Raw genomic sequence first — 24,202 nt, 5'->3', positions numbered from 1 at the left:
GCTTTATACTAATTTGGATAGTTGAGATTCAGTTGGCTGCAGTGGGCTATAGAGGTCCTTTCCTTTTCTTAGGATATAGGAGAAACAATCCTGTAGATTCTGCACTTACCAAAAAATTGTACAGAACAAAGTGTGTGATTGATCAAGCATGTAATATGGTACACTTCTGTTCTGTAGATGTCAGTAATTAACTCTTCCCATATCTGGCCTTAGTTATTAATGTCAAAGCATGTAGAAAGTTATTCTTTCTTCCTCTCTTTTCTGTTTTTTGTTTGTTTGTTTTTGCTTTTTCTTTTGCTTTGGCAGCCCCTGAGAAGTTTGTAGTCTTTTACCACCTTTTTGTTCTGGTGGTTAATGTACATATCAGAGGTTTTTTATGTTTGTACAAGCTATGCAGTTTAAATACTACAGGATTTGTTTAGAATCTGACTTCCCCTGTCATCATAATTGGTGAAATGTATTTGCAGCTTGGATTATGTAAATACTGGTAGCATTAATGAGATTTCATCTTGCTGTGAGTTATGTGAGCTTTTCTGGTGTTGTACTTTGACATTTTGAATCAGGTTCATTAGGATTCTCAAGCCACATACTGACATAGATGTAGATCGTTAAACTTTGCTGACCTCACATTTCCACTTCTGTAGTATTAAGACAAACATAGCATTAATATACTCCTGGATGATGATTTAAAGGTCTTTTAATAAGGCCTGACAATGGCTATAAACTTTTTAAAAGTAGGATCAGATTCTTTAACTCAGTTGTTGGCTCTTTAGCTGGCAACTTTGGACAAGTTACGTGCTTGCGTTGTATCTAAATTTTGTGATGTTTAATCAGACATATTTCAAGACATAGACAAACTAGTTGGTCACCAAAAAATGAAAGCGTTATGGGCAGGCTTTGCAGTTTATTGGATCAGGTTCATAGCTTGAGCTTGTCTGACTAAAGCTTTCCCATGATTAGCTAAAAAGCTTCTTTCTTTCAGTGTTATGCAAAGTACTAATGCATGCTAATTTGAGTGGAGTGTATCTTCTCATTTATTCCCGTTACCGTTTGCTTTTCTAGATAGTCATGGACAACCTTGTCAACGTGCACTACTGTCTTCCAAGAGGGACAGAAAATGGCTGATTACAGTGTTGATATTAGGGATTTAAAATAACTGTAACATATCCCTGAATATATGTATTACTTGTCTTTCTATTTTATAATGTGCAGCCTAAATGGACATACTACCCTTGTGTTTCTGTAACCTTGTATTTACCAATGTCTTGCACATTTTCATTGTGTAGTAGTAAATAAAACCTCTGGAAGTTCTATTTCTCAGCTTGTACAGCTCTGTAATACCACAAAATAGGTAGCTATGTATACACCTAAATGGAATAGTTAAGACAGTGATAGTGTGGTTACAGTGTGGATTTTACTTCAGAATGGCATCTTAGTAGATATGTTCTTGTCTACAAAAGAGCCTCTGAAGGCCTCTTAACTCTTATACTGGCTTATGTTTTATGCTCTCTTGTTTTAGTGATTTGGTAGGGTATAACTGAGTTTTTGCATGTGAGAGAAAAAGTAGAAATTGGCGGGAGAAAGTATGTAGGACTCTTGAATTCTACAAAGTCCTTGAGAGGATTACATAGTATGTTAAAACTAAATAGAATTGAATTTGAAGGCCAACATTTTCTGGTTGGTTTGTAGCATAGCTTTGTATTTTGTGGTAAATTTAAACCACCTATCTCAGTACTGGTGCTTACTGTTTTAGATTCGCATTTGTAATGAACATCACTGCAATAATACAATTGTTAAATGAATTTAAGAAGTCTTAACTGATAGATCATAGCTATAAGGGTATTAAATTACTAAGAAATCATAAAATGGGTAGCATCATCTAATAAGAAGTATGTGGACTTATGGTATATTAAGTACTGCATAGCCTTTATGATCTTTCTGCCTCCTAAACTATGGAGGTTATATGGTAGAATCTGCTCAAGGAATGTTCTTAGAAACATTGTGCTTATCAAAGAGCTGTTTTACCCAGTAATTTCATGAGAAGATGTCTTTTACTGAGGAAGAAGGGTAACACAGGAGCATGGACTTAAAAAAATAATCTAGTTAGTATCTTTACTTTGGTATGTTTTGCAAACAGGATTTTAGGAATCTATCAGCCAGGCAAGCATGCTGGCTTGTTTCAAAGTGGAAGTTAGCATGAGTTAATCACTATTTATTAGTTTGGTTAACAATCCTTAAATTAAGTAATTTATTCCTTCTGTCTAAGTGCTAGGGTATATTCAGTTCATTTAGTAATTACATGTTTGTTTGGTACATTGCTGTTTTTAAAGCAGCTCAGGTGTTAAAACTGGTATGTTTTGATGAGATGTCTTGGTTGAGAGGAATTTTTATGAAACTAATTTATGCAATAATTAGTTTGTTGTGCCTGTTTCTTGAAAACAGACACTAGCCAAAATCATCCTGCAGCTTTTCTCACAGCTGGACCACTTGTCTATGGCTATTTCTTGTCTCCTTACCCCTTTTCATAAGGAATGTAGGAAATCAGTTATCTTTCAGACTTATAACCCTTCACCTTAGACAAATTTAATTCCAAAACTTACGTAAGACAGACCTTCAGGTTTGGAGGAGCACGTACAGGCACTGTGCTTGCATTGTGTTTTGTGCCGATGGACAAAACTTGGATAAAGCTCTGATAAAAAGGTTGATATTAGATTTTGTTTTGAAAGTGTCTTTCTATATGAATGGTTTCATTTAACACATTTGCATAGAAACTGATTAAGCTAATTGGTAAATCAATTTATATAAATGCTTTTGGAAGTGGGCTTAATCTGTGATGTAGTGGAGGGTGATGTAGGTGATGTCTGGCACTGTGTGCATGTATGAGTTGGCAGAATTACTATTAATTCATAACTGTAACTTTGGCTTTGTGTGTTTAGCTGTGCAGCTGCGGTGTTTAACTTACAGCAGTAGGTAGGAATAGCTCAGAATCAGAGAACTGTGGAAGTTGGAAGGGACCTATGAAGATGGTCTGGTCCCGTCTCCCTTGCACAAAGCAGGCTCATCTGCAATGGACTGCTCAGGCAGTGTTGAACTGGCTTTTGAGTATCTCCAAGGATGGATGCTCCACAGGCTCTCTTGCCCTTGTTGACCTTCATTAAGTTCTTGTCAGCCTGTTTCTTCAGCCTGTCAGGGTCCCTCTGGATGGCAGCACAATCCTCTGGTGTATCAGCCGATCCTCCCAGTTTTGTTTTGTCTACAAATATCCTATTGAGTTAAGCAGAAATAGTTGCTCTGATTTGGCATAGATAAAATTACATATCTGAGAGATGTTGAAGTAGTGAGATAACGATTCAGTTATTGGTTAACTGAACATAATTCCAACCCTCTGTTGTTGCAGCATGCCCACCCCTGGTCCCCCGCCATGTTAAAGTTAGTGCTTTAGGAATGCTTGGCTTCGTTTGGGAACGCTTGACTTGATACTAGACAGGTAAGTGGATAAAGCATGCTTCTGAAAAGCTCCTCTCTATCCACTAAAGGAAAGAATATTAGTGATGCAAAAGACAAATTCTTAAGTGGATGCTGAAGGTTTTTTTTTTTTTTTTTTTTTTTCCAAAAAAACCCCAAATCAACCAAAGGATGAAACAACTCTTCTCCCTCTCTCTCTCTGTCTCTCTCTGTGCCCCTGCTTCCTTGCAAAGCGCCCCAGAACTGCACTGACGATGTTGGAGAATATTGCAAGAGTTGAAGGAAGGTTGTTAGTCTGTATGCTATGATGAAATAACTAACTGCCTGCTGGGAATCTTGTATAAAGTCAATGGGATGGGTTGAAAGGTGTAAAATGATGTATAATGAAGGACTATTAATTTTTTTACCAGTGAAGAAATAGCAGAGAGTTTTGTTTTTTAGAGGTGGTGTTTGTCTGTATGTGTATGTCTATTTCACTGATGTTTATACTTATTTAAGACATCTAAAGGTGAAAGCCTGTGTCCTGGTTTGACTTAAAACAGAATCAGTTTTCTTTCTGGTAATTTTACTTTTCAGTTAACCCTCTTCTAACTTTCTGAAATTAACTGCATATTTTTCAGACAGTGTCCACTTCTAGCAGTGCTAAGGTCTGATGTTTATAGTTAATACCAAGGAGTGGTATGCAGAGAGGCTCTTGCTTATACTTATTGCTATAACAACTGAGGTCACCTAATGTCGTTATTTGCCCCATTGGAGGGTTGGAAGTGGAAAAGTGTAGAGGGGTCACACCTGCGGGGAGGAGTGGACAGGGCAGGCGACCCAAAACTGACCAACAGGGGTATTCTATCCTGTCTGCGTCATGCTCAGTATGAAAACTGAAGGATCAAAGGGTCAGCCTCTTTCTTCAGTGGCCGGTCTCCGCCACTGAAGAAGGTGTCTGTTCAGAGGAGGTGTCTGTTCGTCTGCCTTTGATCCCAATCTGTGTATTCCTGAATCCAGTTCCTGAGTTCAGCTGCCATCTGTCATTGAGTCCAGTCTAGTTCTTTCCCAATGCCTGCTAGTGATGTGATCGTCATCCTGGGAGCTCGATAAGGTTTTATATATACTTCATAATTTTCTTGTTAATATTATTGTATTTTCTTTTTATCATTTTATTATTAGTATTTCATTAAGCTAGTTTAGTTTCTTTTCAACTCATAACTCTCACTCTCATTTTCTTTCCTCTCTGAAGGGACAAAGGACAAAGAGAGCATCTGTTGTTTATTCAGTGCCTGGTCCAGCCCAAACCACGACAGCCTAAAAGCTGATTTTGTACAGAGAAATCAAATATCCTGTTTGATTATATTTCAGGTGTCACTTTACTGTCAGTGAAGCATTATAAATAGTAAACACTGTCTATTGCACTTTGCAATGAAGGAAAGCATAGCTTCACCTTTGGTCATAAATCCAAGGTTTGTTTTCCTGGGGCTGGTTGTAGTAGCAAGATTATATGTGGAACTTTAATGGATGGGAATAAATGGTGTATTATACACAATCCAGCTGTTTACTGCTGAGGGAAGTTATCCCACTTGTACATGTTAAGGGATGTTTGCCTATGTGGGCTTGATAATTCAAATACAAAAATACCCCCAAATTAAAGTGCCAGTGATTTTCAGAATGGGAGAGTTGCAGACATCTAGTTAATTTCAGCTCAAACAGGGATGGAGAGTAGTGTAGGGAGGAGAATGGGATGTTACTGAAGTTTGGAGTGTGGAAAAAGAAATTTAATTAAGTGCTAAGAATGGAGAGTGGCGTGCTGGGTGAAGTGGGGAGCAAAATGGGAGGAAAAATAAGGACACCAAAAGCAGGCTAAAAGTTGGAATACCAGTAGGAGAGTGAAACACGGAAAGACAGAAAGGCATCTTGCACATACAGCTTTCTTGTGCAGCAATTCATACCAAGCTAGAAGGGACATGAAGCTAGTTAAATTAGTGCCTAACAAGCAAACCTTTATGGTGACAGTATGTGGCATAAAAACCATGGTTGCATGAATTTTGCAGTTGGAGAAAATGAGGAATGAGTTAAATTATATGTTCAGGAAATCAAAATCACAAAAAAGCTAGTCACAGTTGAGCTATTTGTATTCTAGGATGAGCATTTTTGTAAGATTAAGGAAGAATTTTTTGAAAAATAGATAGAATTACAGAATCGTTTTGGTTGGAAGGGACCTTTAAGATCATTGAGTCCAACCATTAACCTCACACTGCCAAAACCACCGCTAAACCATATCCCTAAGCACCAGGTCTGCCTGTCTTTTAAATACTTCCAGGGATGGTGATTCCACCACTTCCCTGGGCAGGCTGTTCCAATGTTTGATAACCCTTTCCCTGAAGAAATTTTTCCTAATATCCAATCTAAACCTCCCCTGGTGCAACTTGAGGCCGTTTCCTCTTGTCCTACCATTTGTTACTTGGGAGAAGAGACCAACCCCCACCTCGCTACAAGCTCCTTTCAGGTAGTTGTAGAGAGCGATAAGGTCTCCCCTGAGCTGCCTATTCTCTCCAGGCTAAACAACCCCAGCTCCCTCAGCCGCTCCTCATAAGACTTGTACTCTAGAGCCCTTGCCAGCTTCATTGCGCTTCTTTGGATGTGTCCCAGCACCTCAATGTATTTCTTGTGTTGAGGGGCCCACAACTGAACACAGTATTCGAGATGCAGCCTCACCAGTGCTGAGGTGGCACATGGTGATGTATGGTTGGAAATTTGAACACCTGCTGAAGCTAAAATATGCCTGTCAGTTGTCTGAAGATAATGTCTTTTCATGATTACTGTATCATGGTATGAAACAGAAATATGACTTTCTTTTTAGTCATCCTCAACGTAGAAATGGAAATAAGAGGAAACACTCATTGTCTGTGTGTGTATCATTTGGATGCTTTGTTTCTGTTGAAGATGTGTCAGAGAATGAAGGATAGTACAGTCCTGTTGTAAAACTGCTGATGTGAGAGTTAGAAAATCCAGGTGTTCTTTTTCTATGTTTGCAGCGTGAATGGGAAGCGAGCAATCAATTTTTTCCATATACTAAATGGGAATAGTGATATTTTATCATATGTGTAGCTTTTTACTCTACGTTATGCATGTGTAATGTAAATCTCTAGACAGAAATGCAGCAACCTGCAGATGGATCAATACAGTAAGACACTAGTATGGTGTTAAAGGTTAACTTGACAAAACATGCCATAAAAACAGAAGTATAGACTGGACTGTATAAATGTCAATCATGATAGTTTGTGCTGGGTAAGGACTGAATATTCCTAAAGGAGTAAGGAGAAAAAGTAAAGATCTGTTTTGTGCCTTTTATATTAGCATGGGCAGAGGATTTTGGAAGCTTTTTTCCTGTTTGAAACGTATGTTGAATCTCAGAAACTGTTTTACAGATTATTCTCTTCAGTGTATGTTACTGTTTTTCTTCCTTTCATTTTTTTTTATTATAGCTGGATTGAAAGTCAACCACAATGGCTGCTGTCATCTCAGATAGTCCTCCAAACCCAAGCTGCAAAATCATGACTTTTAGGCCTTCAATGGATGAATTCAAGGAGTTCAACAAATATTTAGCTTACATGGAATCACAAGGTGCTCATAGGGCTGGAGTTGCAAAGGTAAGCATCTATAATGCAGAAGGAAAATTGTTCCTTATAGCTATTTTCACAATATTTGTATTTTGCTGATTGCAAAACTGACCTTTTTAGCATTTAACACGTTTTCCAAATGATTTTCCTTAAGTAGATACTGATCTGTTGCTGTTTAAAGAAAGAGCTTTTTGGTATCTCTGATGTTTCATGCAAACTAATGAAGATGATGTATAGTTTTCTCTCTAACTGTCAATTATTTCTATGTTTACTATAGCAAAAGAGGATCTCTTCTTAAGGCAGATTTAAACTAGTTTTTGGCAAAGCAGAACAAAATAGGGAGTTCAGAGCATAAATTGGAAAGCCCTGATCTACCAGATGTTGAACTTGGTCTTTTCGGGCTGTATATAACTTTAATGGAGCAAATAATTCCATTACAGTCAATGGGTGAGGCACTGTTTGAATGGAAATGGTTTTCTTTTTAATGGTGACTGTGTTATCTTTTTTTTAATGATAATTGGAGGTACACCAATGGCCATTGCAACTTGCCCTTTGAACAATGGTATATCTAGGATCTTACAACAGGTGTTCCTCCCCTAACGGAGAGTGATTGTCAGAGATTAAGTCGATGTAATTTAGTGTTACATCATATAAGTATTTATACCTTATCTATTTTGCCACTTTTCAAAACAGCAGGACACAGTTCAGGTCTACAAATCCTTAGTTACTGTAAGTAGTCAGTGGGAATAGCCATCTGCATCACTGTTTTTTTAAGCTAGCATTGCAAAGTCAAGACATTTAAAAATTGAGAGAAGAGAAACAAAACCTGCAATTCTTGGTTTCTCCCTGCCCACTCCCTCCTGCCCACTTCCTGTAAAACAAAGCAAAACCGAACCCCTCACACTCTGAAAATCCTGTAGTTTATTTTCTTTCTGATTTCTGAGGGTAGAATACATATAGGTCATATTTTCAAACTGTTTGCTGCAAACAGGAGTAGAATTGTGATAAATAGACCACAGAGGAAAGCCTGAGCTGAATTTTTCACATATTCAACAGTTATGTTATGGAACGCGTTTGTTTCTGTGGGGATGAGCTATTGCAGTCCTCTCATCTTGAACGATAAACTTAACAGCAAATTCATCATAATGACATCTGTTGCTCAAATGATTTACACCATTAACATGTATGTGAGCAGGAGATTCTGGCTGTGTATCCCTCTGTGGATTATGTATATGGACTCAACACCAAAAAAATTTCTTATTTTCATATTGTTTATAGAAATAGCTTTATTTCAGCTGTTGGTAGTTTCTAATCATGTTTCATGGTCCAAAGAAATAGAATGACCTTATGACCAGCCACTAAGATGATGCTGATTTTCTTCCATTTAAATTTGTTTATTCATATATAATGTGCTTGCTTTTTTTGGTATATTGTGTATAAAACAAAGACAGGTATGCATAAATTGTACTCTTTGCGTTCTCTGGCGATATGAGGAAGCTATTATATGAGCCAGGATCAGTGTGTAATACGGTTGCAAAAAACAAAAAACGAACTAGTTTTGTTTGAAAAGAAGAATATTTGTGATATGCTATTTATGATGAATATGTCTGTCCTAGACTGCAACTAATCTTTTCATTCGATAGTATTCAAAATTAGAAGCTTCATAATTTGAAAAAAAAACCCCAAAACCTTGTATTTTGTTTTCCTTTAAAAACTGTATCTCTCTTTTACCTTTTTGACAATTCTCAGGCGGTATATAATCAAATATGACAGTATAATTCTTAAAAAGCCTATGCAAACTTCTGTACATATTTCTGAGACATTCATTATAATTAAGAGCTTCAGTTACTCTCCATCAGTTTTTTTTGTGGTGCTTCTCCATTTCTGTCATGGATTGAAGCAGCTGGGAACGCTGGTCAGTGGCTTCCTGATATGTAGTGCTCAGTACTCCTGTGAGGCTCTGGTGTACTTAAGATTAACTATGGGACTGAAATATGTAAAGGTTTGAGCCCAATATACTAGTAATTTGTGTGTGTGAACTTTAGGATATCTGGAAAAGGAGACTCTTCTGTGTCTTGTCGTTCTTGGTTGCAAAATTTCACCCAGTAGGAAGTGTAAACGGATAATGAATTTGTCTTATTGTAAATGTTCTTCAGATTTTTTGAGACATGAATCATGTATCTTCAGTCATCGTTCTGTTTTGGTTCCGTATCTTAATTCTGCTTCCTTTCCTGCCATCCAGCAATGTCCTGGTGGACAGCAAGTTGACCATGAGCCAGCACCGTGCCCTTGTGGCCAAGAAGGCCAATGGTCTCCTGGGATGCTTTAACAAGAGCGTGGCCAGCAGGTTGAGGGAGTTCATCCTTGCCCTCGACTCTGCCCTGGTGAGGCCACATCTGGAGTACTGTGTCCAGTTCTGGGCTCCCCACTTGAAGAAGGACAGGGAAGTACTGGAGAGAGTCCAGCAGAGGGCTACCAAGATGATCGAGGGACTGGAGCACCTCTCTAATGAGGAAAGGCTGAGAGACCTGGATCTGTTAAGCCTGGAGAAGAGAAGACTGAGAGGGGATCTCATCAATGCTTATCAATAACTAAAGGGCAGGTGTCAAGGGGATCGGGTCAGGCTCTTTTCAGTGGTGCCCAGTGACAAGACAAGGGGCTGCAGGCACAAACTGGAACACAGGAAATTCCGTCTGAACATGAAGGAAACTTTGTTTACTTTGAGGGTGACAGAGCACTGGAACAGGCTGCCCAGAGAGGTGGTGGAGTTTCCTTCTCTGGAGATATTCAAAACCCACCTGGACGCATTCCTGTGCAACCTCCTCTAGGTGACCCTGCTTTGGCAGGGGAGTTGGACTAGATGATCTCCAGAGGTCCCTTGCAACCCCTACCATTCTGTGATTCTGTAATTAAACCTCCATGTGTAGCCAATGTAGGAGAAAAGAGCAGAGCCATTGAGGATATCCAGAGGAGAGCAATGGGCATAGTAACATTAGGGAAGAATGTGAAAGAAGAGAATCTGAAATAGTTTTGCCTTTATTGTATACTATTAAATTTCTGTAGTATTGCTGTCATCTTCATATCCTTATTCCTAGTGTTGCCCTACACTCACCCTCCTGGCCTACCTACCTCCTCCATCCCCACCTCCACCTCCCCGACGGAGGTTGTCACTACTCTCGTAGCACTTGGAGTTTCATACTGTTTCTGTTGAAGTCACTAAAACTGAACGTACACAGTAAAGGCAGAATTTGGTCATGTATTCAGGGATTTGTGAAATTTTGCATAGTATAATTTGGCTTGTTGGAAATTAATATTCCTGTGTTTATATGATTGAAAATGTGTATGTCTCCATTTTTTGTCCATACACCTAAGATTTAATTCCCATTCCGTCTACCACATTTCAGAACCATTTGGGAACCTCTTCTCCATGTACAGATTGCTAAAATGTGATAGCCTCAGGAGCACAAAAAATATTTTTATATATCTGTGTTTATATGCAAGTGGGTCATCTGGTGTGACCTGGGTTTACATAACACCTGGAATAATGTCTATGATACAAGAAAGCATAACAAAACCTTTGAAAAATGATTAATTACATTACTCATGTTTCAGTTGTACTGTGACTGAGGAAGAGCCCTTCTAACCATACCGTGTAGGTCTGCTTGATACTAGAATAGCAATTAAAGACTCTCTAGCTGTTTTCAGCCTGTCAGTCCATAGAATCATAGAATCGTAGGGTTGGAAGGGACCTCTGGAGATCATCTAGTCCAACCCCCCTGCCAGAGCAGGGTCACCTACAGCAGGTTGCACAGGATCGCGTCCAGGCGGGTTTTGAATGTTTCCAGAGACGGAGACTCCACCATCTCTCTGGGCAGCCTGTTCCAGTGCTCTGCCACCCTCAGGGTAAAGAAGTTCCTCCTCATGTTTCGGTGGAACTTCCTATGTTCAAGTTCGTGCCCGTTACCTCTTGTCCTGTCCCCAGGCACCACTGAAAAGATCAGGGCCTCATCCTCCTGACACCCACCCTTGAAGTATTTATAAGTGTTGATAAGGTCCCCCCTCAGCTGTCTTTTTTCCAGACTGAAGAGAGCCAGATCTCTCAGCCTTTCTTCATAAGAGAGGTCCTCCAGTCCCCTAATCATCTTGGTAGCCCTTTGCTGCACCCTCTTCAGCAGTTCCCTGTCCTTCTTGAACCGGGGAGCCCAGAACTGGACACAATACTCCAGGTGTGGCCTCACCAAGGCAGAGTAGCGGGGGAGGATGACCTCCCTCCACCTGTTGGCCACACTCTTCTTGATGCACCCCAGGATGCCATTGGCCTTTTTGGCCACGAGGGCACATTGCTGGCCCATGGTCATCCTGTTGTCCACCAGGACTCCCAGGTCTCTTTCCACTGAGCTGCTCTCCATCAGCCCCCAACCTGTACTGGTGCATGGGGTTATTCCTCCCCAGGTGCAGCACCCTACACTTGCCCTTGTTGAATTTCATAAGGTTCCTCTTTGCCCAGATCTCCAGCCTGTCCAGGTCTCTCTGTATGGTGGCACAGCCTTCCGGTGTGTCAGCCACCCCCCCAGCTTTGTGTCATTGGCGATCTAGCTGAGGGTGCGCTCTATCCCCTCATCCAGGTCATTGATGAATATGTTGAAGAGGACTGGACCCAGAACTGAGCCCTGGGGAGCACCACTCGTCACTGACCTCCAACTAGACTCTGTGCCCCTAATCACAACCCTCTGAGCTCTGTCTTTCAACCAGTTGTCTATCCACCTTACTGTCCATTCATCAAGCCCACTCTTCCTAAGCTTCCCTACGAGGATGCTGTGGGAGACCATGTCAAACGCCCTGCTTGACATATTACTTAGTTGTCTTGAGATTTTTTATATTCTGATTTTCACTTTTCTTTATATATCTCAAAAAATCATATTTTTGTATAAAAAATAAAGCAACTAAGCATTTTTAAAACAAACCTTATCAAGTCAATAGTTCATACTATGAAAGTTTAAGGGACATTTTCTGAATTTTGGAAACTGGATTCAAAATAACAAGAATAAAATATTTTTTGTTGTTTTGATAGTAATATAAAATGAACATACAGAGAACCTAAATTTGTATTGAGTCTAGGATGTACAGCCTCAAGTATGAATGCAAAGAGAATAAAGCCTACCAGAGGAGCTACAAGCATATGCAGAAGCAGTAATTTAGGCTCTAAACACAGGTCTCAAGCAGAGTAGGCATACTGAACACTTTAGGCTACGTGTGGAAGTGTAATGGGAGAAGACCTTTACCTGTGTGGAAAATAACTGTATATAAATGGGGATAAAATGACTGTAAGGCTTGCACATATTGTGGGAGGGGGGGGAGTGTGAGGCAAAAAAAAAAAAAAAGCTCCTAGTACTATGCCTGAAACAAATGATTAAGGTACTAGGCAAACAACATTAAACCACTTCCAGAGCAGATAATATACTGTGGCATCCCTGGAGCAAATTGGCTAAAAAACTTTCATTAGGCTTTTGAAAATCTGGAATGAGTTTTAGGCATAGATAATGTATTTTAGTCTTACTGTTACAGAGGATCCTATACTTAAAAAGGAAAACAAGGAGTGAAGGCAATAGAACAAATGATAAAAGAGGCACACTGATAGCTTGATGGCTCTTGCTCTTTACTTGAATAAGAAGCGTTTTGGAGACTCAAACTGCATTTATATAGGACAAAATAGTTAATTTGCAGTCGCATTGGCAAGTAGAAAATTAATTTTGGAACGTGATACTGAAAATAGAAGTTGGCAAGTACAGAAAAAACAATTTTCAGAAGAGTTGGGACAGAAGTAGCTACATAGAAATAGTAGCTAGTGCCGTTCAGGATCAGATGTAGAACAGGAGATTACCAGTATATGAAAGAGGATTTAACAGAAATTTATGCATTGATAGCACTCTGAAATAACCTCAGTTGTACTAATGTTCAGCCTTCATGGAGGAGACTGAGTGGTAGGTTATAACTAAGAAATCGCTATCTAAAACTGGATATATGTCACATTGAATAACACTGGACAGTGTTAATATGCTTAGGATGTTTGAGATACATATAAAGATACATAAATGAGAAACTGTTGGCTTGGGTTTTTCCTTTTTTGTATTTGAGCATTAAATAGCTTGGCTGATGAATTTGATCTAGGTTGCTCCCATGGAGTAAACCTAACTTGCCTGACTTTGAAGAGGTTATTTTTACTAAAGGGAATGTGAAGAGGCTTCAGTGGACAGGTTAGTGGTAAAAACTCAGAGACCTAGTCATTATTTTGAACTCTGGTACTGACTAGCTGTGTGTTGCTTTGGACATGATATTTTAACATCTCTAGTCCTTTCCCTGACCTTTGCTAGGAAATGCAAATTCTTTGTGGCAGGTACTTTTTTTATTTTCTGTTAAAATGATACTCAGCATATCAATCCTCACAGAATTTGCCTCTCTAACCAGTAGTCTAATTACAGTGGTAATAAACATGCTCCAGTTACCTGGAAGGGGATATTTTGAACCTGCATTCGCAGAAGTATTTTTATTTCTTAAAACACACTGACCTTGAATTAAATAAGATAATGCAAATTTTGCTTTTCAGTATTCATATATTTGAGCCAAACCTACAAGTTCATGCTTAATAATCATGAAAATGGAAATCTCTGTGCACATACTTGATTTCTATGCATATATTCTGAACGCATGACTTCTCTGTTTCCAAATCAACATTTTGTATTTTCTTTATGTGTATATAATTTAAGACTTGTGTGAAAGAAACAAGTAGGAATCACAAGATGATTCGATTATTTTTTTTGTCTCTAAAAGCAAACAACACTGAAACTTGCTAAGTAGTCCCTGTACAACTGAAGTCCTGTGGAAGCTGAGAAGGAAAAAAGGAAAAGAGGGGGTTGCATCTGTGTAAAAACTGGATAAATATGCCTGTTTATGTTTAAAATAAAAACATTAGCTATGAAAGTACGTTACTATATGATAACTTTTCTTCAGCTTGGTGTTTCTGTTTTGGTGTGTGTTTGCTAGCATGAATGGCTTTGATTAGATTTCTTTGAGGGATGGACTATTTGAGTACATTAGCAGTACAGTTTGCCCATTTGTGATTGTTTTCCAAAGGTAGCAAATGATCTCAGGATCTACCTGTATTATTTTTTAGAATTCCTTACTTTCTTGGACTGTTGTATTAGCAAAATCTCTAATGTACAACGTTGTGTGGAATCCTGAAATGCTTATTAGAGGAATAGCATAGCTAGCCTAGTGTAAAGGCTATCTTTAAGATGTGAATTAATTATTCAAGCAATGTAATTTTTATGTGGTAGATGCATATTTATGAAAGCCATCCTACTTTGTTGTATGTTGCTTTGGAAGTTTCCAGGCCAATGCTTGTGAAAACTTCATTTGAGCAGCTTGGAAAACAATGAATATAACGAGTGGATCAAAGAACATATCACTGAGCCTTTGGGCAAGTAAAAGTTCAAAACAAAAACAAAAACTGTGTTTTAAAACTGTTGCAATATCAAGTCTGGTGTGTTTTCAGTTTTCAGATAGAATAACATATGCAAGGAATGTTAAAAATTACACAGCCTGCTAAAGAACACTGATATGACTACAGGCTTCTTTGAAATTCCTAATGACTTTATTGCTAATGCTTTAGAATCTGCTGAGGAGTTTTCGTAGACTTTGGGCAATTCTGTGGTATTTGAAATAAAAGTGTTAACTTTACAATCGGTTAATCTGTGCATAGCTTTAATCTTTAATTATGATGTTTCAATCATATTAATATGAAAACTAGCGTATCTGTATTAGTGCTGACTCTTCCTGTAATAGAGTTGTACCCTGCAATTTTATGGGGAGTAAGTGAAAGATTCTAAAATCTAAAGCTCTCCAAAATATCTGTATTTTTTAATTTTTCAGTAAGAAATGAAGTTATTTGTTCTGTTTACACCAAATAACATTTGTACAGGAGACTGTCACTCTTTGTACGAATCAATTTTATTTATTTTTTTTTTAAATTGAGGATAACAATTTTATATCATGGAGTGTGAAGTGTTTGTGAATCATAAGGCTCTGATTATAAAATATTTGTGTGTTATTACACATGTATGTTTGCACAGTTGCACATGATTGTATTGCTGTAGTTGAGTGAGTTGGTGCATGTGAATTGAGGTGGTGCTATGCCTGTTGTGAATTGGTTTCTGCATTATCTAGGGGCGCTTACATGGTCGGTGAGTTATTGTGAAACAGCTGGTAAGCAAGTGCTCATCTGTACGTGTGGGCATATTTGACTGGTTCTTTCATTTTTTCCAGAAAGTTTTGAATTGGTATTGTAGCTGTTGACGTCTTGTTTTTTTTATTGCTGAATTCAAAGGTTATCCCACCAAAGGAGTGGAAGCCGAGAAAGCATTATAATGATATTGAAGATTTGGTGATTCCTGCTCCAATTCAGCAGATGGTCACCGGCCAGTCGGGGCTCTTCACGCAGTACAACATTCAGAAAAAGCCAATGACAGTAAAGGAGTTCAAGCAGCTGGCCAACAGTGACAAGTATGTATATGGGGGGATCTAGCTCAGGAAGACAAATATTTATTTGTTCCCATATTGTGGTTTCTTTGAATTGTGGTAGGCAGCTGGTGATTTTTTCACTTACTCAGTAGAGGTTTTCCTGTCTCCTAAGTTGTGAAAGGATACCACAATATGAATCTTGTTTATGTTTCTGTTATTGAAAGTGTCTGGTACCATGGCAGCAGGAAAGCATCTGAAAAACCTGAGACATAATGCTTTATGTCTGCCTTTTTTTCTTTCTGTTCTCTGTAGCGAGGTGGGTGTCAGTCTCTTCTCTCATGTAACAGGCAATATGACAAGAGGAAGTGGCCTGAAGTTGCACCAGGGGAGATTTAGATTGGATATTAGGGAAAAATTTGTCACTGAAAGGGTCATCAAATATTGGAACAGGCTGCCCAGGGAAGTGGTTAAGTTGCCATCCCTGGAGGTATTTAGAAGACGTGTAGATGTAGTGCTGAGGAATAAGGTTTAGTGGTAACTTGGCAGAGTTAGGTTAACGCTTGTACTTGATCTTAAAGGTCTCTTCCAACCAAAACCAGATTCTATGATTCTCACAAATGCTTATGTTGAAAATAATGAAGATGAGACAGACTTATACCCAAGTTTTATTTTGAATCCACATACTAATGTTTAATATTTAATTCTTTTTTTTTTTGGCCTAGGTACTGGAATATCCTATCATCATGTAATTCTGAAAAAAACCAACATGTTTTTTAACTTGCCCAAAAGTTTTTGCATTAATCTCAGAGACCTGAACTGCTCCTAGCAAATGTCTATGTTCTGGTTACGGCAAGATGGATGTGAAGGGTGGATGTGAAGGGCTAGGTGCTATATTAAAAAGTTTCGAATTGGTGGGCATTCCAAGAAGGGGGTGGTGATAGAAAGAATTCTTCCCCATTCCTTTTGGCCACATAAAAAGAATAAATTCTACTTCAGTATTTCCTCGAAACTGACAAGGAATAGTTTCTGGAAAATGAGTGAAAGGATCCTAGAGAGAAAAGATACTTGAATATAATGAAGGAAGGTAACACTGTCCTACTTTGAAGGAAAGTTTTTCTTGTTAAGTTAAGAAATTAATAGGTAAGAAGAGAAGCTGTTATCAAGATCAGGAAAAACTAGGGCATGAAATGCTTTTTAAGAGGCTCCTCAGCAAATTTTCCATAATATCCACACCTTTTGTAAAAGTGCAAGACTGGTCTCCTTTTTTCAATTAAAAAGGATTTCAATTAAAAAAGTATGTTTCTGCCCATATGTTACTTGTGGAAAAATTGATGTTATCACACAGTTTTCTTCCTGTGGTAACTGGGAAGGGGAACCTATTTAGTAGTTCTTAAAATTACTTGCTCAGTAACTGTTAGAGGGGAGAATAAAATGTAAAACCTTTTTAATATCTGATGTCATTTTCTATGATACCTGATTATATGTGTTTTAAGTTTATATTTGATTAAGCCATGATAAAATGAGAAATACTGATTTTTTTAAAAATAGTTCAATAATGCAGAAATACTGTGAAGAATTTAGTATGTATCATGATATTAGTTAAGTTCATTATATTCTTTATCATGGAAGATATTTTGGAAGTGTTTCTGATTTCAGTTTTCATGTTTTTTACTGAAATCAGTTTACAGCTTCATAGGTGAAGTGAAGAACAGTTGGGAGGGTTTCTTACCTTTCACTAGCTGTGTGTGTTTCTTACTATTCATTACAACTGTTGAGAAACTGTGTCATATAAACTCCAATGACACTCTTAATGCAGTCTATATTTCTTAAATATTAAGTAGCTGAGAGCTCCTATTCTCCCATAAATGTAATTTTGTTCTTTAATGAAGAAGACTTGTCTACTAAAGAGCCTTCTCTTGAGTATTGTGAAGTTACCCATTTCCTTTGTGAAAGAGGTAAGGGCCATGAACATCTAATTTAAATCATAGTTGCCTTTAAAAGCATTGTGTTTACTCAGTTTAATGCATTGCATCTTTTATTTGTTTAAGCATTCACAATTCACCATTGAACCAAGGTGATTCTCCACCTTGACCTCTGTGAAATATGGGCATACTTGTATCCCGTAATCAAGATACTTGTGTTTTGGTAACTGAGTTTATGTATCCACATTACTTAGAGCCAAGCAGAAATACAATCTGATTTCTAATTATGAGAAATAATTGAAACAACTCCATTGCTGAGAAGGCTTTGCTTAAGATGTGTTTTGCTAACTTGCTTGTCTCTGTTCTGTGTTATCGATGATGTAAATGTACCTGGTCTACTTAATTCTTGATATCAACTGTTTGACATGTTTTATGCCTTTTCTCAAAAGGTTTTTCTGGGGAAGGAAGAAGAGAGGAAAGTACTATTTTTGCCTGGCAGGGCTGCTGCTTGGCAGAATGAATACATTTGAGTGTACATGAGTAAACAAACCTGTCCCAGAACTACCTCTGTGTTTTTGCAGAGCTGGTAGTGAGGCAGGAAAATAACAAATATTTGTCAATTAAGTGTCTGTTCCATGTGTGTCTGTTTTATGGAGGAGGAACAAAGGGGAGGGCCTCAGCCTGAGGACAGTGAGTAGGTGTGGTGTTTAGCAGCTGGAGACTGAAGAAAATGTTGTATGGGTAGGTGTATGACTTCAGTTACTGTAGCTGTCAGGTAGGGATTACATGTTATAGTGAATCATGAACCTAAGAATCCAAGACAACTAATAATTCCTCTGTTTCAGTGATTTTGAAATAAAGTGATCTCTTACAATTCAGTTTGCAGGATCAGAAGCATAGTCCATTGTGAAGGTGGTTGTTGAAAGACTATGCTGAACCTTTGCCTACCTCTTCCTCTGCAGATACTGCACCCCAAGATACGTAGATTATGAAGATCTGGAGCGTAAATACTGGAAGAACTTGACTTTTGTGGCACCAATTTATGGAGCAGATATCAATGGGAGCATTTATGATGAAGTATGCATAGCTTTTTATGAAGTTTATCTCTTCCAGCCCTCTTCTAAAGGGTACTGTACTTAGAGGATACCTTCTTGCTTTGTGACTGAGAATCTGTCTTTCTTTTGAAATCTTTGCGTTACTCACTTTAAAGACTCGAAGCAAGGCTGAAATTGACTCTGCATCTACAAGAGTCAGACAGTTCTGTCCTTAGACAGTAGGATATTGCTACTCTTCCTGATCATAAGACTCTTCCCTTTCTTCACTTTGAACTCTCCAGAACTTTGAGATTCCTTCCTATTTATTTATTTGTTTATTAACATTTCAGTATGTGTATTACCTGTGTACCTCTGTGTAAACTTAGTGATATTTTAAATAAGCTTTACTTTAAAATTAAAAGATGAAATGCTTTATTTCTCTCTTTCACTGAGGAAAATTGATAGCTGTACTTTATACACGCTTGGAATGCCTGCAGTTTCCTGGAAATGTGCTTACAATTACTGTGTAACTCTTCATTAAAATAGAAAAAATGGAAACTTTCTAAGGAAATGAGTTTTGCTGGTCACTTGCCAAGATCTCCATGGATAAAAAGGGACTCAACCCGGATCTCATTATCCAAAGAATGACAGAATGTCCATTGATATCAGTTAGGCTATGTGAGTAGCTATAGGAACTAGGTATTGAAAGGATTATTTAAGCAATGACAGAAAATTTTTAGCATTTCAAAGAAGATTTGAGTATTTAAAAAAATACAGAGCAAACTTTTCTGCAAAAGAATCTACCATGTGTGGAGTTCTTGAGTTATTTCATGTTCTGTGTAACTGCCTTCTCCAATCATTCAAAAAAAAAAAAGAAAAGAAAAAAAGTAGAATTTCCCTGTGGCAGATGGTCTAAGGCTCTGCTAATACTTCATATTTCTTCACAGAAGACAAATTACTTGAAGACTCTGTCCAAAGATAAATACGGTCAGCCAAGATGGCTTAAGGCAATTCCATTTTTGTGCTAGGTTATATGATCTTTGAAAGATAGGTATGAATGTCTGATGGTCTATTCTTTAGAGAAAGCAGCAAGTCCAAATTCTATTGTGTATCCAAATAGCTGTATAAAAATTATTTAGAAAATAGTTGAAGATTCTGATTTTGGGTGTTTTGGTGCAGAGACATTCAAGGTGGCTGTTGCTTTGTGGAGACCAAAATGGGGCACAGGAAAGCAGTATTTATTTCAAGAAATATAAGCTTACCCTTTTTCTTCTCTCATTTTTTTTTCTTTAATATTGGCAGATAATGCCTTTTGGTGTAGCTCTTTATAAAGGTACACTTTGTTCTGATTGTGTTTTCTTTGGTCTTTAGTATCTTAAGGTTACTGTTGCATGAGCAATGTTTCCAAAGAAGTAAGAGTGCAGTAATACCCCGTTTTGAAGTTCTGACTGTTCAGAGAGAAGGACAGAGATTTCCTTCTCATGGAATTGCGCTCTCATTAGGTTGGGAGGCTGATGAAGGGAGGTCAAAAAAGCAAAGGGTGAAGTGAGAAGAGCAGCATTCGGCAGTCTTAACCATGATGTTATGTGCATAGTAAGATGAGACAAAGCACTTGAAAGTTGCAGGGAATGGGGGATAAAGGGGTGGGGGAGATAACAGCAATAGGTAGCCTAAAAAAACCTTAATGGCTATGATTAAATGGGTATTATTCAAAAATAAATAACAAAGGAGAAATACTAGTGAAAGGAATAGACACTGAGGAAAGCCTGTAAACAGATTGAGCAGTTAATGTGACAGTCACATCATGGTGTACAGCGCAGTGGGGTTTAGAGGAAAAGAAGGAAGAGCCCCTGGTACCAAACTGTTGGTGAGAAGGTTATGGATGCCACTGATCAAAATGCTTTCTCTTAGAATATTTTTTCCGAAGTTAATTTTTAGCCAGCAGGTGGTGTACTTGCACAGCTAATGTTTTTCATGTCTTACCTGAAGATAGTGCTAAGAAAGGATTTTTTTTTGACTCTGTTTGGAATTAGAGGTTGTTCTTACATCTTCATTCAGTTTGCTTCAGGATTGTAATTATTCTGGGAAAGGAGATGAATATAGCTGACATGTTGGGCAACATACAGCAGAAAGAGGACGGTGGGATTAATTTGTTGTAACAGCCTATTTGCAATAAAACCAAACGCTTATTTTTACAAAATGCATTTTATAGAAAACAGTGTGTTATAGATGTTTAATACAGAAAGGTGAATATCTGACAGAAATCCAGGTAGAAAGTAAACAGGAACTTAGTGAAAATGTGATGTATACATGTACTTGGGCCATCAAAATTAGTGAGAAGTGCTACTGCTCTGCAAGTACTTATTCTTTAGTTTAAAAGTTTGCCAATTACATTTTATTTTCCACATGGTAATGTTCAATTTTACATTGAGACATCTGTATCTGAAGGATGGTGAAGCCTTAATTTTTACTATTTAGATTATTTAAGAAACAATATTGTTATTTGTGGAATAACAATGTGGGCTTCCGTTGTGTCAGAGAGATCATAAATCTTGTAGTATTGTTTGCATTTCTTAGATCAGAGGATGACAGATTCTGAAGGGTTTGGAACATGGGGCAAAATTACAAAGCCTGTATTATATGGAACAGCAAAAAAAAAAACCCCAAACAAACAAAAAAACAGGAACAAAGCTAAAGCTATAAATGCATGCTTTGGAATTTGACAACTACCATCAGTGATTCAAAGTTCACCCTTGTGATATTTGGATTATTCTAGACTCTCTGTTGTGTATTTGTAACGTATTTATGGTTTTTGATGATTTTGAACACAGATTAAATGTTTATGAATAAGGAAATAACCTATGAAAACAAGTGTTCTGTACACTGTATAGAGCTTTATAGAAAATAAATTTAAGATAGCTGAATGTTATCTTGAAATATTATTCTGTGCTGTATGCATTTTAATTGCTGTTACATTTAATTACAGTACTTTGTAGGAGAAGGACGACGTAGGTGACTCAAGAAAAAGCATTGTACTAAGGAATAGATTATAAGGATCGTTATTTATGTTAAGATTATAAACATTATTAGATACATGTCCAAGGTTCTGTCTTTTTGTTGCTATAAGGTCACCTGGACTTGAGTGAAAATTAATATTCGTGAAAGAGTTTGTAATGTCTCACTAGCTGCAGTTGTAAAACTGATTCATGAATGCATTATGAGCACCTAAGAGTTATGATTGCTTAGGAAGTTTAATTGAGCAGTGATTATTTATTTTTTTTATTATGTTATTTCAAGAGAACTGTCTTCCTTGTGAGTTAGCATGATTGTAATGCCAGTTTAGACTATGAAAGACTAGCCTGTGAAAGAGTTGCAAAAAGTTACTGTTCATGTCAGTAAAGGGAAGGAGGAGAGTTACTTTGTTTCTGATATCATAACTTTATTGACATTTTATCAGTTTATCTGGAAATTGTACCTGTGTACAATTGAAGAGCTCAAATAACCTTCTTCTGTATAGGCTCTGTTCTGGTGAACTACCATTAGGCCTTTCACTTCCATGCCACTCCCAGCTGTTGTTTAAATCAAACCACCAATCACTGAGGCAACCAGTTAAGTTAGTTCCTTGTTCTATGAGATACAGGGACTTCACACTAACTTTTCCTGTTTCTTTTTTTTTCTTTTTTTTTTTTTCATTAATTTGAAATCATATTTGTATGGACAGATGGGGAAGATGTATGAAACCCCTCCATGGACTGATTTAGCAACTAGGGGAAAAAAAATCTTCCTAGTTTCGAACGAAGTTCCAAGTAAAAGTCACTGATTTGATGTTTATAACAGGTCATAAAACACGTCTGACTTCAGTGCTGTCAATGGAATATGCTATTCAGTATGGAAAAGACAAAGTTTGGAAGAAGCATGTATAAATATTGTTTTGCCTCTCTCACCACTCTTCTTCAGCTCCTGTCTTAAAGATACCGCTTTGCTTCCCTTTTCCATCTCTTAGTTTTATTTCTTCTGATAAGACAGTTCCTAATGCCTACCTTCTCCTATGTCTAAGTTGGGGGGAGCTTATTTGATTAGTAATACAAGAGTGATGGATTCAGTGGAATTTGTCGGCTAATGGTTATTTTTTGCTAAATTTTAGGTACATCTCTAATCTAGTATTAGCTCTAGCAACAGATGTACTCAAGTTTCCTGCTGTATCCCTTGACAGAGCAGCTAACTTGATTTTAAAGCAGCACCTTGACATTGCATTAGGGTTTGGATTTGACCATGAAATGAGTTAGGCATGACATCTGAGTTGTAACTTAACCTAAGGCTGCAGGAGAGCATCAGGGCATAAGCAATCCAAGAGTCTCTGGAAAGTGTCAGTGACAACTTCCTGACCGAAGTGGTCTGCAGGACCTCATACTCACAAACAAGGAAGGACTTGTTGTGGATGTGAAGGTTGAAGGCAGCCTTGCCTGTACTGACCAGCAGATGTTGGGGTTCAGGAGCTTAAGAGGAGGTGTCAAGACAGAAAGCAGGAGCATAACCCAGGCTTTAAGAATACCAGACTTTGGCTTCTTCAGTGATGTGCTTGGAAGAGTCCCATGGGTAAGGCACTGGAGGGGGGAGAGGCCCAGGAAAGCTGGTTGGTATTTACCTCCTTTAAGCTCAAGAGTGGTCCATCCCAATGAGCAGGAAGTAAAGCAAAAGTGCCAAGGGCCTGTATGGATGAGCAAGGGGCTTCTGACAAAACTCAAGCATAAACAGGAAATGCACAGGAGGCAGAAGAGATGTGTAACCTGGGAGGAATATAGAGACACTGTCCAATTATGCAGAAACGCAGTTGGGAACATCAAAGCCTACCTGGAATTGAATCTGAGAATTCTCACAGGCAACAAGAAGGACATCTGTAAGCGTACTGCAGAGGTCAGTACTGGTTGTATTCTTCTGTAAGTGTAGCCCAGGGGTCCAGTCCTGTTTAACATCTAAATTAATGGTTTGGATGATGGGGCAGACTTTGTAGACAATACATAACTGGAAGGATTGGCTGATACGGTCATGCTGCCATCCAGAGGGACCTTGACAGGCTGGAGATACAGGCTGACAGGAACCTCATGAAGTTCAACAAGGGGAAGTGCAAAGTGCTACACCTGGCAAGGAACAATCCCAGATACGTGGAGTATCTGCTGGGGGCTGGAAAGTAGCTTTACAGAAAAGTCCTTTGGGGGTCCTGGGGGACACAGAGTTGAACATGAGCTCGCAATGTGCCTGCACAGCAAAGGTGGCTAATGGTGTCCTGGGCTGCATGAGGAGGAATGCTGCTAGCAGGTTGAAGGACATGATCCTTCCCTTTTATTCAGCACTGCTGAGTCTGTGCCTCAGGTGTTGTGCCCAGTTCTGGGATCCCCGTTTTCCCCCAGAGGTACAGAGCTACTGGAGGGAGTTAAGCGAAAGGCCACTAAGATGTTGAAGGGACTGGAGTATCTGTCATATGAGGGAAGGCTGAGAGAGTCATCATGGTTCAGCCTGGGGAAAATAAGGCTCAGGGGGACCTTAGCAATGTATATAAGTACCTGCTGGGAGGGTACGAGGAGGATGGACCCATGCTTTTATCAGCAGTGCCCAGTGACAGGACCAGAGGCCATGGGCACAAACTGAAACACAGGAG

The 24,202-nt window shown here is 38.4% G+C and overlaps 1 protein-coding gene across 18 annotated transcripts in view; it reads left to right on the top strand.

Moving 5' to 3' along the window:
- Positions 1–24,202, top strand: part of KDM4C (lysine demethylase 4C) — a 273,236-nt gene that overhangs the window by 8,222 nt on the left and 240,812 nt on the right. For 14 of the 18 annotated variants that reach the window (XR_008463874.1, XR_008463875.1, XM_054186216.1 and 11 more), the window contains exons 2-4: positions 6,939–7,103; positions 15,457–15,632; positions 18,475–18,589. Coding sequence is in view for 15 of the 18 variants with exons in the window: in XM_054186216.1 (XP_054042191.1) it covers positions 6,960–7,103; positions 15,457–15,632; positions 18,475–18,589 (435 nt within the window). In the remaining 3 variants the exon portion in view is untranslated. Of the gene's footprint in view, positions 1–3,397; positions 3,488–6,938; positions 7,104–13,901; positions 14,052–15,456; positions 15,633–18,474; positions 18,640–24,202 lie in introns of those variants that run through there. The other 4 variants (XM_054186212.1, XM_054186214.1, XM_054186228.1 and 1 more) reach the window with 4 other exon arrangements.

Source organism: Rissa tridactyla, chromosome Z, assembly GCF_028500815.1.
Source record: "Rissa tridactyla isolate bRisTri1 chromosome Z, bRisTri1.patW.cur.20221130, whole genome shotgun sequence".
In the NCBI taxonomy this organism is placed as follows: domain Eukaryota; kingdom Metazoa; phylum Chordata; class Aves; order Charadriiformes; family Laridae; genus Rissa; species Rissa tridactyla.
Note: the sequence above shows the minus strand (reverse complement) of the source record. Positions and strands in the feature narration are given on the sequence as shown.